The sequence below is a fragment of the Chiloscyllium punctatum genome, chromosome 2 (genome assembly GCF_047496795.1).
Source record: "Chiloscyllium punctatum isolate Juve2018m chromosome 2, sChiPun1.3, whole genome shotgun sequence".
Lineage (NCBI taxonomy): Eukaryota > Metazoa > Chordata > Chondrichthyes > Orectolobiformes > Hemiscylliidae > Chiloscyllium > Chiloscyllium punctatum.
In genome coordinates this window covers 143,226,419-143,244,268 of record NC_092740.1, presented here as the reverse complement: position 1 = coordinate 143,244,268, position 17,850 = coordinate 143,226,419, and the positions used below count along the sequence as shown (strand labels likewise).

Here is a 17,850-nt window from a genome sequence, read left to right as displayed (position 1 = left end):
AATCGCCTCTTAGCCTTTTCTTTCCATTGAAAACACACCCAAGTCTCTCAGCCTTTTCTCATGAGACCTTCCCTCTAGACCCAGGAACATCCTGGTAAGTCTCCTCTGCACCTTTTCCAATGCTTCCACATTTTCCCTGTAATGGGGCGACCAGAACTGTACACAATATTCCAAGTGTAGCCACACTAGCTTTTTGTACAGTTGAAGCGTGACATTATGGTTTGGAACTCAATCCCTCTACCAGTAAGACCCAACACACCGGATGCCTTAACAGCACTAATCAACCTGGGTGGCAACTTTCAGGGATCTATGTACATGGACTCCAAGATCCCTCTGCACATCCACACTGCCAGGAATCTTTCCATTGACCCAGCATTCTACTTTCCTGTTATTCCTCCCAAAGTGTATCACCTCACAGTTATCTGCATTGAACTCCAATTGCCACCTCTCAGCCCAATTCTGCAGTTTATCTAAGACACCGTGCAACATTCTTACCCATTGTCCACTATTCCACCGACTTTAGTGTCATCTGCAAACTTATTAACCCGTCCACCTATGCCTGTATCCAAGTCAGTTATAAAAATGACAAACAGCAATGGTCCCAAAATAGATCCTTGTGGCACACCACTAGTAACTGGACTCCAGGCTGAATATTTTCCAACTACCACCACTCGCTGCCTTCTTACAGAAAGCCAGATTCTAATCCAAACTGCTAAATCACCCTCAATCCCATGCCTCTGCAATTTCTCCAACAGCCTACCATGTGGAGCCTTATCAAAGGCCTTACTGAAGTCCACGTACACCACGTCAACTATCCGACCCTTATCCACATGCTTGGTCACCTTCTCAAAAAAAAACTCAATGAGGTTTGAGAGACATGGTCTGCCCATGTTGACTATCTGCAATCAAACTGTTGCTTGCTAGATGATTATAAATCAAAAGTTGAATATATAACTTCAGTTACATCACACTAAACTTTTGCTATAAATTCTCTTGCACCTTCAAGTGGTTGTGGAGAATAAGATTGTAACACTCCGAAAGCTACTGTTTCCAAATAAACACCACTATAACCTGGTATTGTGTGATTTTTAACTTTAAAGTCCCAGTCGAACACTGGCGTCTCCAAATCATTAGAAATCTGATCTCTCCTAACCCTTTCCAAAACATACGGAAGGCTCACTGGACTATGATTACTTGGGTCATCTCCACTGCCCTTCTTGAACAAGGGAACAAAATTTGCAATCCTCCAGTCCTCTGGTACTAAACCTGTAGACAATGACGACTCAAAGATCAAAGCCAAAGGTTCCAACACCACATCCCTAGCTTCCTGGCAAATCCTCATCCGGCCCAGGGGACTTGTCTACTTTCACTCCTTCCAGAGTTGATAACACCTCTTCCTTAATAACCTTGATCCCTTCTCTTCTAATATCCCTGATCTCATTCTTCTCCTCTACAATATTCTCCTTTTCCTGAGTGAAAACGGATGAGAAATATTCGTTTAGCACCTCTCCGATCTCCAGAGTCTACACACAACTTCCCACTTCTGTCTTTGACTGGCCCTATTCCTATCCTACCCTAGTCATCCTTTTATTCCTCACATATCCATAGAAAGCTTTAGGGTCTCCTTTATTCTACCTGCTAAAGACTGCTTATATCCTCTCTTTCTCTTTAAAGTCCTTCCTAGCTAATCTGTAACTTTATATGGCCTCACCTGAACCATCTCGTCTCATTGTCATATAAGCCTCCTTCTTCCACTTAACAAGAGATGCAATTTCTGTAGTAAACCACAGTTCCCTTACCTTATCACTTCCTCCCTGCCTGACAAGGACATACCTATCAATATCTGTTCCTTAAACCAGCTCCACATTTCGATTGCCCCCATCCTCAGCATTTTGCTACCCCATTCTGTGCATCCTAAGTCTCGCCTAATCGCATTATAATTGCCCTTCCCCCATCGGTAACTCCTTGCCCTATGGCATTTACTTACCCCATTCCATCACTAAACTAAATGTAACTGAATTATGGTCACTTCCTCCAAACTGCTCACCTACCACTAAATCAAACATCTGGCCTTTAAATCATTACCAAGCACCAGATCCAGTGTGGCCTCACCTCTTGTCGGCCCTTCGACATACTGTGTCAGCAAACCCTCCTGCACACATTGGACAAAACTTGAACCATCCGACATACTAGAGTTATAGCATTTCCAGTCAATGTTGGGGAAGTTAAAGTCCCCCATAACGACCACCCTGTTCCTTTCACTCCTATCCAGAATCATTTTGCCGATCCTCTCTTCCACAAGCCTGGAACTTTGTGGAGGCCTATAAAAAACTGCCAGCAGTGTGACCTCTCCTCTCCTGTTTCTAATCTTAGCCCATACTACCTCAGTAGATGAGTTTTTGTCACAAGTTCTTTCAGTCAGTTATACTGTCCTTGACTAAAAAGGCCACACCTTCCCTTCTTTTACCACTTCCCTGTTATAACATAGAACATAGAACAGTACAGCACAGAACAGGCCCTTCAGCCCACGATGTTGTGCCGACCACTGATCCTCATGTATGCACCCTCACGTTTCTGTGACCATATGCATGTCCAGTAGTCTCTTAAATGTCCCCAATGACCTTGTTTCCACAACTGCTGCTGGCAACGCATTCCATGCTCTCACAACTCTCTGTGTAAAGAACCCGCCTCTGACATCCCCTCTATACTTTCCTCCAACCAGCTTAAAACTATGACCCCTTGTGTTAGCCATTTCTGCCCTGGGAAATAGTCTCTGGCTATCGACTCTATTTACGCCTCTCATTAACTTGTATATATCAATTAGGTGCCCTCTCCTCCTCCTCTTCTCCAATGAAAAAAGTCCGAGCTCAGTCAACCTCTCTTCATAAGATAAGCCCTCCAGTCCAGGCAGCATCCTGGTAAACCTCCTCTGAACCCTCTCCAAAGCATCCACATCTTTCCTATAATAGGGCGACCAGAACTGGACACGGTATTCCAAGTGCGGTTTAACCAAAGTTTTATAGAGCTGCAACAAGATCTCACGACTCTTAAACTCAATCCCCCTGCTAATGAAAGCCAAAACACCTTATGCTTTCTTAACAACCGTGTCCACTTGGGTGGCCATTTTAAGGGATCTATGTACCTGCACCCCAAGATCCCACTGTTCCTCCACACTGCCAAGAAGCCTATCCTTAATCCTGTACTCAGCTTTCAAATTGGACCTTCCAAAATGCATCACCTCGCATTTATCCAGGTTGAACTTCATTTGCCACCTCTGAGCCCATCTCTGCATCCTGTCAATGTCCCTCTGCAGCCTACAACAGCCCTCTATACTATTAACGACACCTCCAACCTTTGTGTCGTCTGCAAACTTGCTGACCCATCCTTCAATCCCCTCATCTAAGTCATTAATAAAAATTACAAACAGTAGAGGCCCAAGGACAGAGCCCTGTGGAACACCACTCACCACAGACTTCCAGGCAGAATATTTTCCTTCTACTACCACTCGCTGTCTTCTGTTGGCCAGCCAATTCTGTATCCAGACAGCTAAGTACCTCTGTATCCCATTCCTCCTGACCTTCTGAATGAGCCTACCATGGGGAACCTTATCAAATGCCCTGCTGAAGTTCTTAATGAAAGATCTAAACACTGGAACCTACAACATCCATTCCTGATCCTGCTCTACCCATGTCTCCGAAATGGCCACAACATTAAAATCCCAGGTACCTATCCAAGCAGCAAGCTCACCTACCTTATTTTGGATACTTCTGGCACACGTCAAACCATTTTGCTATCTGCTTGCGCATTCCTGTGACCGTGAAATTCTGTTCTGGCCCTCCCTACACTGATCCTCCTGTACAATGGAACTACACCTCAGGTTCCCATCCCCCTGCTGAGCTAGTTCAAACCACACGAATAGAACCAGCAAATTTCCCACCCAGGATATTAGTACTCCTTTTGTTCAAGTGAAGACTATCCTGTTCGTAGAGGTCCCACCTTCCCCCGAATGAGCCCCAATTATCCATGTACCTGAAACCCTCCATCCTGAACCATCCCTACAGCCATGTGTTCAGCTGGCATCTCTCCCTATTCCTTATCTCGCCATCACGTGGTACAGGTAACAAACCAGAGATTTAACCTTGCTAACCAGTCTCCCATGGGGAACCTTGTCAAATGCCTTAAATGAAGTCCATATAGATCACGTCTACTGCTCTGCCCTCATCTATCCTCTTTGTTACTTCTTCAAAATACTCAAGCAAGTTCGTGAGACATGATTTCCCATGCACAAAGCCATGTTGACTATCCTGAATCAGTCCTTGCCTTTACAAATACATGTACATCCTGCCCCTCAGGATTCCCTCCAACAACTTGCCCACCACTGATGTCAGACTTACTGGTCTATAATCCCTGGCTTGTCCTTACCACCTTTCTTAAATAATGGCACCACGTTAGCTAACCTCCAGTCTACCGGCACTTCACCTGTGACTATCAATAATACAAACATCTCAGCAAGGGACCCAGCAATCACTTACCTAGCTTTCCACAGAGTTCTAGGGTACACCTGATCAGGTCCTGAGGATTTATCCACTTTTATGAGTTTCAAGACATCCAGCACTTCCTCCTCTGTAATTTGACATTTTTCAAGATGTCACCATCAATTGCCCTACGTTCTATATCTTCCATGTCTTTCTCCACAGTAAAAACTAATGCCAAATACCCGTTTAGTATCTCCCCCCATCTCCTGTGGCTCCACACAAAGGCTGCCTTGCTGATCTTTAACGGGCCCTATTCTCTCCCTAGTTACCCTTTTGTCCTCAATGTATTTGTAAAATCTCTTTGGATTTTCCTTAACCCTAATTGCCAAAGCTATCTCATGTCCCCTTTTTGCCCTCCTGATTTCCCTCTTAAGTATACTCCTACTGCCCTTCTACTCTAAGGATTCATTCAATCTCTCCTGTCTATACCTGACACATGCTTCCTACTGAATTCACAGAAACAAGGGTGACCAAGGAAATGTAGTATTTGGAGATTTACAGAAGTCAGGGATGTTCAAGAAATATTAAGCATATAGTTAAGAGGAGAAATGGAGCTGCATGGAGTGTTATGGGCAGAAAACAAAAACTGAAATAGATTTTCATCAGACCGTTAACATACAGGGGAATAAATAACTGGAAACCAAGCAGTGTAACCATACGGAGATTTTACCACTTTGAAGAAAAGCTAATAAAAAGGGAACTGGATAAAGAAAATCTGAACGAAATTATCCAAGAGCTATTTGAAACGTGAAGCGCCAGCCAGAATATTCATAACCTTTGATTATAACCTGCCAAAAATAAGTGATCTCTACCGTCCAAATGATTGTTGAAGAACTAGTCAGAGAGAGTTTGGATCATCTTGTAATCCGCCAAAATACCAACTACCCAAGATATATTAAATTGCATTCTTACCTCAGCGCAAGGTCTTTCAGATTCCTTACACAAACTCTGAATAATAAAACAAAGTAATTTAGAAAAATAAACTTTTAGAAGAAAATTCACTGTTAAATAGATACCAACTACATTTCCTGAGAGTTCATTCCTAGCACAGACGTACCGAACATGATCAAGAGTTGAACCACTACATGCAGGAGCCAGTGTGGGTAGCATTGTTTCAGAGATCCCAGCCATTAAAGTGGATTCTTCTGTCCAATGATTCTGTGCCCAAAGCAGAATTTAGGTAAACCAACCAAATTGCTGAGAGTTTGTATACAAGTAATTAAACAATATATTTGGACACAGTGACTCCGTGGTTAGCACTCCTGCCTCACAGCACCAGCGTAACTTTCCTCCCATAGTCCAAAGATGCGCAGGTTAGGTGAATTGGCCATGCTTTAAAAAAAACTGCCCTGCAGCATGTGGGCCAGCCATGATAAATGTTGGGTCTTGGGAATAAGGAGGGATCTGGTCTGGGATGGATGCTCTTTGGAGAGTTGTTGCAGATGTGATAGGCCAAATGGCCTCTTTCCACAATATAGGGATTCTCCGATTCTATAATAGAACATTTTTTCCAGTTCAGTTTTGAATCTAGTGACATATGCAGTCAAGTCAGGTTAAGTACAGACCCCACTGCTAAACTAGGTCATAACTGAACAGCAATATCCAGTCTTCCACTTAAGTCGATGCCCCCAAAGCCTTCCCAGAAAACATATCAAGGCCAAGACTTGGTGCATATGAAACCTGACTGAGTGTGGAGCTGTTCCAGAAAACTTGCAGCAAGAGTTCACAGGAACTGCCACAGATTTTCAAGTTCTGGATTAGTGGTGCTGGAAGAGCACAGCAGCTCAGGCAGCATCCAAGGAGGTTCGAAATCGACGTTTCGGGCAAAAGCCCTTCATCAGGAATAAAGGCAGTGAGCCTGAGGCGTGGAGAGATAAGCTCAAGGAGGGTGGGGGTGGGGAGAAAGTAGCATAGAGTACAATGGGTGGGTGGGGGAGGGGATGAAGGTGATAGGTCAGGGAGGAGATTTTACAGATTTTCAAGGCCTAGTCTATTCAACTACAATACATTGTATTTATTTAAGTACATTAATTCATCCAAATAAGCATCACATTTCAGACACATGAAAAATTCCACAGACTTCTAGTTTTGGGCCATAGCTTGATTATGCATTTGCAATCAGCCTTGTGTATTTAATGAGCACAAAAAATACCTACCTGTTAATATAATCTGCATAAGTATCAATAGCTTTGCCTCTAAAAAGTTGCATTAATGACAGCCTTAATAATTGTGCCTCTTCTCCTAAAGACCAGGAAGAAAAAGAACACTTGATAAAAACACCAACTAAAAATTGTTCCAGAAAGTTATACATCGATTTTACTGATTAAAGTCTAAAATGTGGCTTGCTCATTAGTAGAGTGTTTCACGGCGAATGAATGTGGAATACATTACCAGACAGGTTGAAGGAAACAAAAGGGGATGAGAAGAAGAGTCATACGGATTACTATTCTTTGAATTACAGTGGGATGAATGCCAACCAAAATGATTAGGTCAAACAGTGTAATATAAAATAGAATTTCAATAAGTTCAAATAATTATTTTTGAAGTGCAGTTACTGTCATATAGACCACACAGCAGCCAATTTACACATAGCAAGGCTCCATAAAACAGCATGTGACAACTTAATCTCGTTTCATTAGAATTGAGATTCACTTTTGCTCAGAGCACCGGGAAGAATTGTCTGCACTTCTACAATTGTTGCCAAAGGGACTCATGGTTTGATAAGTTCTGAGCTTCAAATGACACACTTTAATAAAGCAGCACTTTGCCTCCATCTAGCACTATGTGACTGAGAGTATGGAAAAGGTGTTCCTGGTGCGCTGACCAATTTATAATCTCATTCAAAATCACAAAAGGAGATTACATGGTTATTATCACATTGTTAAAACAGTCATAAACGGTGGATTACAATGTTGATCAGTGACGCTGACAACCAAAGCAGAAGCAGAAGACTCAGAGGCAGAGAACTCCTGCCAACCAAGTCAAACTAACAGTTTACAACAATTATATTTTTAAAATACTCACAGATCAGCAAGTATCTTTACAGACATTCACTCTTGAATACAGCCAGTCCTTACTTAAAGCTGTGCTTGCGTTCCTGAAAATCACAGCTTTAAGTGAAATGGCTTTAAGCAAAGCATAGTTTCCAATAGAAATCAACATTAAAGCCAGAGTTAGGTTTCTTACCCAGATTTTTTAAAAAGTGTAAAGCTTACTACTATATCATACGTGTGTGGCACTGTGCATTCAGTTGAAAAAGCTTTCAAAATAAAATCATTAAATGTTTCTGAAATTCCATACTAATTGAAAGGAAAACATTGCCATTCATGTGGTGGGTTTTAAAATTGGCTTTTTAGTAAGTCAGTGGGCAGTCTTTCATCTAAGGCCACATACTGTATCTGAAAGATTGGTTGAATTTATTACACCATAAACTGCATATCCTAACCCAATAAATACAATACGAATAAATAACATTCAAGCTTCAATTCAAAATAAAAAGTAAGATGTACTTTTTAGATGGGTTGGTTGTGTGCTGCATCAGTTTGAGCTTTTTATCTACTCTGGTTCATACCTGGTCACTAAAAAGCCAGGAAAGGGAAATTAGAGGCTCTAGGTTTTCCCAGTGACAGTTTTTGCCCCGTTATCCCCAGTACATGATATGCCAAGCCCCAGGGCCGGGGCCCGAGAATAAAAGGCAGAGAATACCCACAGCGTCCTCCATTCACCGGCCTTTTCAACTCCAATTACTGTATAAGTTCTGCCCTTCCCAGTTAAGTATAAAAAAAACCTCAAGTACATCCATCGACCAAAACCTTAAATTAATGTTTCTAGTCCTTCTGTCACTCACTAAGCAGAACACTTAAACCAGTCATAATCTTGTGGATTCCTTGGAGACTTCCTGCAACCTTTCTTCCAAAGAGAACAATCTCAGTTTTCCAACCTCACTTTGTAAATGAATTTCCTCAACCTTGGAACTATTCTGGGAAGTCATATCCACACCTTCCTGGGGTGTGGAAGAGACAGAATGAGAAAAAAAGACTGCATGTGTGCACAGGGGTGGAGGGTTCTTGTCTGTTGGTGGGGAGGAGAGACATCCTAAATCAAATTTCAGTCCTTGCCTGTATATATGAAACTAGTGCAGTTGACCAAGAGTAATGCCTCCTGGCAAGCCTCCTTTTACGTTAAGGGTGATGCAGAATCATTCTAACAAACAGAAATCTCAGTCACTCCTGATGAAGGGAAATTGCCCGAAACGTCGATTCTTCTGCTCCCTGGATGCTGCCTGATCTGCTGTGCTTTTCCACTCTAATCTCCAGCATCTGCAGTCCTCACTTTTGCCATGAAATCCGAGATATGAACCTCGGATTCTCTACAATGAGGGGATGTTGGTAACAGGAAGTGGTCATTCAAGCTGGACCACTGCATTAGGACTGCAGAAATTTCATGGACAACCATGATCTTGCATTGTCTGTTTAATAACTGTACAGAGCTGCTTGGCCACCATATCAAGAGTAGCTTTGTCATTTCTACCATATACAACCGACACAGTAAAAACAAGACAATGTTGCTCCAGGACCAAGATGCTACATGGACAGCACAAATTACATGGCACGGTGACTCAGTGGTTAGCACTGCCGCCTCACAGTGTCTGGGACCCAGGTTTGATCCAAGCCTTGGGCGACTGTCTGTCTGGAGTTTGCGCATTCTCCCCACGTTTGCCCTAGTTTCCTCTGGATGCTCCAGTTTCCTCCCACAGTCCAAAGATGTGCAGGTCAGGTGAACTGGCCATTCTAAACTGCCCAGAGTGTTCGGTGCATTAGTCAGAGGGAAATGGGTCTGGGTGGGCTACTCTTCAGAGGGTCAGTGTGAACTTGTTGGGCTGGAGGGCCTGCTCCCACATTGTAGGGAATATATTCTAATCATACACAGGGTGGCAAAGTGCAAAACACACAAGAGAGCACAGTAATTCCTGGCACATCTAGACAACATTCGGGATGAGTGGTGCTGGAAGAGCACAGCAGTTCAGGCAGCATCCAAGGAGCTTCAAAATCGACATTTCGGGCAAAAGCCCTTCATCAGGAATAAAAAGTAGTGAGCCTGAAGCGTGGAGAGATAAGCTAGAGGAGGGTGGGGGTGGGGAGAAAGTTGCATAGAGTACAATGGGCGAGTGGGGGAGGGGATGAAGGTGATAGGTCAGGGAGGAGAGTGTGGAGTGGATAGGTGGAAAATGAGATAGGCAGGTAGGACAAGTCATGGGGACAGTGCTGAGCTGGAAGTTTAGAACTAGGATGAGGTGGGGAAGGGGAAATGAGGAAGCTATTGAAGTCCACATTGATGCCCTGGGGTTGAAGTGTTCCGAGGCGGAAGATGAGGCGTTCTTCCTCCAGGCGTCTGGTGGTGAGGGAGCGGCGGTGAAGGAGGCCCAGGACCTCCATGTCCTTGGCAGAGTGGGAGGGGGAGTTGAAATGTTGGGCCACGAGGCGGTGTGGTTGATTGGTGCGGGTGTCTCGGAGATGTTCCCTAAAGCGCTCTGCTAGGAGGCGCCCAGTCTCCCCAATGTAGAGGAGACCGCATCAGGAGTAACGGATACAAAAATGATATTAGTGGATGTGCAAGTAAAACTTTGATGGATGTGGAAGGCCCCTTTAGGGCCTTGGATAGAGGTGAGGGAGGTGGTGTGGGCACAGGTTTTACAATTCCTGCGGTGGCAGGGGAAGGTGCCAGGATGGGAGGGTGGGTTGTGGGGGGGTGGGGTGGACCTGACCAGGTAGTCACGGAGGGAACGGTCTTTGCGGAAGGCGGAAAGGGGTGGGAAGGGAAATACATCCCTGGTGGTGGGGTTTGTTTGGAGGTGGCGGAAATGTCGGCGGATGATTTGGTTTATGTGAAGTTTGGTAGGTTGGAAGGTGAGCACGAGGGGCGTTCTGTCCTTGTTACGGTTGGAGGGGTGGGGTCTGAGGGCGGAGGCGCGGGATGTAAACGAGATGCGTTGGAGGGCATCTTTAACCATGTGGGAAGGGAAATTGCGGTCTCTAAAGAAGGAGGCCATCTGGTGTGTTCTGTGGTGGAACTGGTCCTCCTGGGAGCAGATCCAACGGAGGCGGAGGAATTGGGAATACAGGATGGCATTTTTGCAAGAGGTAGGGTGGGAAGAGGTGTAATCCAGGTAGCTGTGGGAGTCAGTGGGTTTGTAAAGAATGTCAGTGTCTAGTCGGTCGTCATTAATGGAGATGGAGAGGTCCAGGGAGGGGAGGGAGGTGTCAGAGATGGTCCAGGTAAATTTAAGGTCAGGGTGGAATGTGTTGGTGAAGTTGATGAATTGCTCAACCTCCTCGCGGGAGCATGAGGTGGCACCAATGCAGTCATCAATGTAGCGAAGGAAGAGGTGGGGAGTGGTGCCGGTGTAATTACGGAAGATCAACTGCTCTACGTAGCCAACAGAGACAGGCATAGCTGGGGCCCATACGTGTGCCCATGGCTACCCCTTTGGTCTGGAGGAAGTGGGAGGATTCAAAGGAGAAATTGTTAAGGGTGAGGACCAGTTCGGCCAAACAAATGTGTGTGTCGGTGGAAGGGTACTGCTGGGGACGTCTGGAGAGGAAAAAACAAAGGGCTTGGAGGCCCTGGTCATGGCGGATGGAGGTGTAGAGGGATTGGATATCCATGGTGAAGATGAGGTGTTGGGGGCCAGGGAAATGGAAGTCTTGGAGGAGGTGGAGGGCGTGGGTGGTGTCTCGAACGTATGTGGGGAGTTCCTGGACTAGGGGGGATAGGACAGTGTCAAGGTAGGTAGAGATGAGTTCAGTGGGGCAGGAGCATGCTGAGACAATGGGTCGGCCAGGGTGGTCAGGCTTGTGGACCTTGGGAAGGAGGTAGAACCGGGCAGTGAGGGGTGCCCGGATAATGAGGTTGGAAGCTGTGGGTGGGAGATCTCCTGAGGTGATGAGGTTCTGTATGGTCTGGGAGATAATGGTTTGGTGATGGGGTCATGGTTGAGGGGGCAGTAGGAAGAGGTGTCCTCGAGTTGACCTTTTCGCTTCAGCGGTGTAGAGGTCAATGCGCCAGAGTACCACTGTGCCCCCTTTATCTGCTGGCTTGATGGTGAGGTTGGGATTGGAGCAGAGGGATTGGAGGGCTGCGTGTTGTGAGGGTGAGAGGTTGGAGTGGGGGAGGGAGGTAGACAGGTTGAGGCGGTTAATGTCCCGGCGGTAGTTGGAAATGAAGAGGTCGAGGGCAGGTAATAGGCCAGCGCGGGGTGTCCAGGTGGATGCAGTGTGTTGGACGTGGGCGAAGGGGTCCTTGGAAGGTTGGCGGGAGTCCTGATTGTGAAAATAAGCTCGGAGACGGAGGCGACAGAAGAATTGTTCGACGTCACGGCGTGTATTAAATTCATTGATGAGTGGATGGAGGGGGATGAAGGTGAGTCCTTTGCTGAGGACTGATTGTTCGTCCTCAGTGAGGGGGAGGTCTGGGGGGGATGGTGAAAACTCGGCAGGGCTGAGAGCTGGGATCTGGTGTGTGTGTAGAGCTGGGAGTGGGGGTGGAACCTATAACTGGAGTGGGTGAGATGGTGGGGGGAATGGGGGTATGAGCAGGGGTAATGTTCCCCTCGGGGTTCTGGGGGGTGGTGATAGTGACAGTGGGGTCTGTGGGGGGCATGTCAGCAGAATGCAGGTGAGTGGCATTGGTGAGGGCAGAAGTGGTGGTGACCACGGCAGTAGGGGTGGCGGAAGTCACTGAGCATGTGGCATCAGCGATGATGTGAAGGGCGGAAGTGATGTCATGTGAGATGCATGAGGAATTGTGAGGGGTGGAAGTGGTTGTGGGAGTGGCCATGATGGGGGCGGAAGTGACATCATCAATTAGCGTGGGGTGGCAGCTGCATCAGCCGCATGGCTAATGGCGGAATAGATTTCGAGGCCAGGGGAATCTTCTGGAATGTTTGAGGAGCGCTGGTTGTACAGTGGTGTACAAATTACAGTGCAATAAAAGAACGATAATTAATAAAACACTGTATGACTTCGAATCGCTGCTAAAACAAAGTTTCAGATGGAATAGAGTCTGATCATACAGCGTTAAGGACCCTGATAGCCCGGGGGAAGAAACTCTTGCACCGAACACTCTGGTATCTTCTGCCAAGTGGTAGGAGGGAAAAGAGTTTCAGTGAGGGATGTTTAGGGTCTTCCACAATGTTGTTAGCCTTTCAGATGCAGTGTGTGGTGTAGGGACTTGTGATCAGAGACCATGCAATCCCCAAGTGAGACAGTTATGCAGCAGCTCATGGAACTCTCTGTGAACCCTCTGTAGAATGTGGCGAGAATGGGGGGAGCTGGGCTTTCCTCAACCTATGCAGCATGTAGAGACACTGCTGTGCTTGCTTGGCTGTGGAGCAGGTGTTGAGGGATGGCAAGAAATTTGGTGCTCTTCATGATCTCCATGGGGGAGCCGACATTCAGCGGAGTGTGGTCGCTTCATACCCTCCCAAAGTCAACAACCATCTCTTCTGTTCTGTCCACGTTCAGAGACAGGTTATTGGCTCTGCATCAGTCCGTTAGCCACTGCATTTCCTCTCTGTATGCTGATTCATTGTTCCCGCTAATGAGACCCACTACAGTCATATCATCAGCAAATGTAATATGATTTGAGCTCTGCATTGCAGGGTGAACAGCAATGGACTGAACACAGCCCTGGGGGCTCCCATACTCAATGTGATGGTGTTGGAGACGCTGTCCCCAAACTGGACGAACTGAGGTCTCCCAGTCAGCAAATCCAGGATCCAGGAGGTATCTAGGTCCAGCAGACTCTGCTTTCCAATCAGGTGCTGAGGAATGATATCCTCAAAATCCTCAAGGAGGAAATTCAAATAAGCAAAAACCTCCTGCCCAAAATTAGGCTGTGGGAAGCTTTTCAGCAATTTTTAAGTCTTAGTGGTAACCCTGCCTTTCCACCCTCACTTCCCATATCAACCAACAGGCAATAACTGATCAGGATGCACACAAGTATTACTCAAATGAAAGAGATGCACTTCATTTCCCACCGCCATGTGCAATTGCCTCAAAAGAATACACTGAAGCAAACTTTGAGTAGTCAAGTGAAACAGAACATCTTTGTTTTTGCAATGATGACAACTTGAGGACAAATTCAATGGTAGACATTCTTAAGAATGCTACACTAGCTCGATGCTTATAACTTTAAACCTCCCAAAAAAAAAATGGCCATGGATAGAGCATCAAATGTCTGCAAGGTGTTAATATACTCATTGTTTGATGGCCAAAAATGGGTTTTTGGACAATACCACTGAAGACATATGACATTTAGGATCAGCCAGACTCCAAGGTGCACAAGCTAGTGGAAGAACTGCAAGGACAGTGACTTTGCGCGTGATCCTAGACAGTTGGTTTCAAGAGAATTTGAAGTAATAATTCAATGTTTTTAATAAAAACCTAGAATATTGATATCAAGACAATAATTGTGGAGTGGTGCTAAAATTGTCAAACTGGAATTTCTTGCACAGAAGCTATTTTATTGGATTTATTTCAAGGAGAAAAGAGGGCTTTATTTGCATTCAGCCAAAGATAAAGTGGTTTTGGAGAAGCCAACATAACTAAACACAGCAACAATTCAATAACTAGTTGGACTCGTACAATATCACGCAAGCAATTCTGCCAGGCATAGCAAATCTGCTTAAATATGTGAACACAAAATGATTCTGTGGGAAAATTGATATGCAAGGCCTCCAAGAGTAGAGCTCACTAACTTGTCTGTACTTGGCTACTACACTCTCAAAGAGAACACTGCAATGTGATGCATCTCAATCTGGACCTGGAGCAGTACTGCTACAGAACCATTTGTGGGTGAATCAAAAGCATCAACAGCAGAGATAAGCTACTCGTAACTGATACTTTTCAGTGTCAGCAAACATAGCCTTGAAATTGTATGTGCAGCATACTCGAAGGAGATGCTCATGCATGCGCTAGTGAATGAGATTTGATCAAGTGTTTCAATTGTACACCTGAATTTCAAACATTTTGCTGAAGATCAGGAACGGCTGGGGTGTGGGGCAGGAGGGTGTGGTGTGGTGGTGAGAGACAGATCTGAAAGGTGGGGTTGTTGATGGGTAAGAGATCGGGCAAGTAGCGGGGGAGGAAAAGATATCGGGTGGGAAAAGAGAGCAGAAGAAATGGGGAAGAGAGAGAAAGAGGAGGGGACAGGATAGGGAAGGGAAGGAGATTGATTGGCAGGTGGGGGGGGTGAGAGGGAGAAAGAATTTCATTTCAATGTCACATCTGTTCTGTGCACACATGCAGTGTACACTTTGCATATGATGCAACGATATGATGGTTCTAGAACTGTGCACATATGCATTTCTAAATAACCACAATTGCCCTGCGGTTTCAGCATCAGTAAACACACTCATTTCAAATTTATCTCAGGATACTATAATGGTATAAAGGTGGATACGTAAATAAATTGCTGCCCTTTTAAAGCTAAATTATTCTCAAGCCAATAAAGCAAGGTCCAAGAGTCTTCAAACCACCTGTTAAATCTTCAAAGGTTTTGCCTGAAATTATCTTCTAAAACAATAAGAGAAAAGACGACAGGACTATCAAACGGTGAGGAAAGCACACCTGTCAAACATTAATGCTTGTTGTTTTACAAGTGAACTGGAAGAAATTAATCATCACAAATGTCTTCCAGTTGGATACTCACACTGGCAACAACCTAAATCATGCTGAAGGAGGGAACCTAGTTGAGAAGCAACTGTTGTTTAGCAAGCCTGGAGGTAGCCAACTGCCTCCACCCTTACTGTGGCCATTAAGATGAATATTCAAAACAAAGAACGAATGGTACCAAGAGTTTTGTATAAGAAATAAGTAGTTTATTCAACACTGGCACAGTATCCACAGTCAGTGACGACCTCTATTGGTTCAGGATAACTAAACAGCTTGATAAATGTATTGAGGGGTGTTAAAATTTGACTCATTGTGGTTTTCAAGATCAAGAATTATTACAGGAGGTTGTATTTGGGCCTTGGTCAAAAGGTCAGGCTGATTTAGGAGAATTATTCTGTTTCTTATATGCGAATAACAGTAACTTTATTGACATGGTGTTCTGAAAGAACGCCAAGCTATTTGTGCAAGATTTGATAATCCATAAACTGGTGACTAAAGTAGGTTGACAATTTGCAACCATACAATCAGAAGTGTTTGTCAAGAGGTTCTGATTGAGACATGCGAGATTAGCACCTCATGACCTGGAGTCCAATGGCAAAGGTGGTAACCCTGTCAGTTATCAAATTACTCTGCACAATATGCAAAGTATCTAGTCAGAATTTCTAGCTCTGGAGATTGGCATGAACATGCACCTTCACTTGGCTTGTTAAGTCCATTACAAGAAGTGCAAGACAATATCCCATGGTAGAACAGCCCTGGAGTCTAAATATTCACTTCAGAAAAATGTTTCTCGATGCATGAAGCAACGCCACTATGACAGGAATTTTAAACAATTTAGACAAATGCACCTTTGTGACACTGTACATATGAAATTCTTAGACTACAGTACTTAAGAGTACTGGACCAGTCACACAGCTGATGGGTCCTTAAAGTAATAGGGTGCAAGTCAGAGACTCATCATTTTGCAGGAATTGTAATCAATTGATTCATGGTAACACACCATCGCATAAGCAAAACTCCTGTGACTGAGAAGGTTTGAGACACAAAATGAAACAAACAAAAACACCAATTACAGATCTGTAAGGTGGGTCCACTAGGCCATTATATTGACAACAAAACAAACAATTTTGAGTAACCCTCTGAGGCTATAGGAGAATAACAGCTGACTCATCATCTAGGGATTTATCATGGTATTAACGAGGTAATTCCTTTAGAACATAGAACAATACAGCACAGAACAGGCCCTTCGGCCCACGATGTTGTGCCGAACTTCTATCCTAGATTAAGCACCCATCCATGTACCTATCCAAATGCCGCTTAAAGGTCGCCAATGAATCTGACTCTACCACTCCCACGGGCAGCGCATTCCATGCCCCCACCACTCTCTGGGTAAAGAACCCACCCCTGACATCTCCCCTATACCTTCCACCCTTCACCTTAAATTTATGTCCCCTTGTAACATTCTGTTGTACCCGGGGAAAAAGTTTCTGACTGTCTTTGTTTTGTTCCCCTCCCTCTGCAGTCAATACAACAGGAAACACCAAGTTATCTTGATATTTTATATGAGGAAATGAATCATTTATATTCTTGGAAACCCACGTCTGTATCTACTTTAAGATCCTGAATAGATTGGGGAATTTGTAACTTAAACAGGAGTGAAAACTGCAACTCAGGTGATATTTCTTTTTCCTGAATAGGTTCCTTAAAATTAAAATGAACAAATCCTGTTCCACCAGCTTCTCATGTGACACTCTCATATGAAGAATTTGTGCACAGGACACATGCAAGTTTTTCAATTTCCATTTATTGTGAGCTCTAAACAGAGGATCTTCCTTGAGGACTGACCCTGTACTTCCCTCTGTACGTCAGTCTCAAATGTTATGCAAAGATAGGCCAGGATCTCATTTAAACCACCTGTGCACCATTTTCATTTTGTAAATTAGCATTTAGAGAGAGGCATAAAGTAGTAGATTGGCCATATTTTTACTTCAAAACATATGCGAGGAAGAAACAGTACAAAGGAATCAAGGTGTTCTTTTTGTGCCAAGGTCTGACTGTTGGCTTTCAGCCCACTGTACTGAGTCATCACAAAAGAAATTAGTTTAAGAGTTTACGTAGCAAGTCATGAAGGAGATATATTGCGACTCACTGTGACTTAGCAAAACCTAAAACAAATCGCCGGTGACCATGAACCAAAAACATATCATCTGCTTTAACAATTTTTCTGTGAAGATTGGGAATATATATTTCAAAAGCTTTTTAGAGGAAAGAAGGGAAATTTATTTTTGTGAAATAAAACAAATGGAACACGATCAGATTGAGTACTTGGTGTTTGCATCAAGGACTCCTTAGTTTAGTCTAACAAAAACTTGCATTTATATGCATTTCATAAATACAGAAAGTTGCACAGTGCATCACAGGTATATAATCAGACAAAAACAGACAGACAGCAGCATTTGAGAAAATGACCAAAAAAGGTTTTATGCAGCATCTTAGCAGAAACCAGATACAGCAATGAAGCTCCTTGTACTCCGCTCCAAAAATCACTACCAGCCACAGCCTCTAAAGAGCAGTCCCAGCCTGTGTTTTGCACTTCCAAACAATCAAGATTGTCAATTTAGCGAGTTGCATTGTGTTGCAAG

The 17,850-nt window shown here is 44.4% G+C and overlaps 1 protein-coding gene across 5 annotated transcripts in view; it reads right to left on the bottom strand.

Moving 5' to 3' along the window:
* LOC140491197 (uncharacterized) overlaps positions 1–17,850 on the bottom strand; it is a 122,101-nt gene that overhangs the window by 83,620 nt on the left and 20,631 nt on the right. For 4 of the 5 annotated variants that reach the window (XM_072589179.1, XM_072589194.1, XM_072589186.1 and 1 more), the window contains 2 exons: positions 6,692–6,776; positions 5,448–5,483 (listed from right to left, as the gene is read on the bottom strand). The exons of the other annotated variant lie outside the window; for it this stretch is intronic. In XM_072589179.1, the coding sequence (XP_072445280.1) occupies positions 5,448–5,483; positions 6,692–6,776 (121 nt within the window). The remainder of the gene's footprint in view (positions 1–5,447; positions 5,484–6,691; positions 6,777–17,850) is intronic. 5 annotated transcript variants of the gene reach the window in all.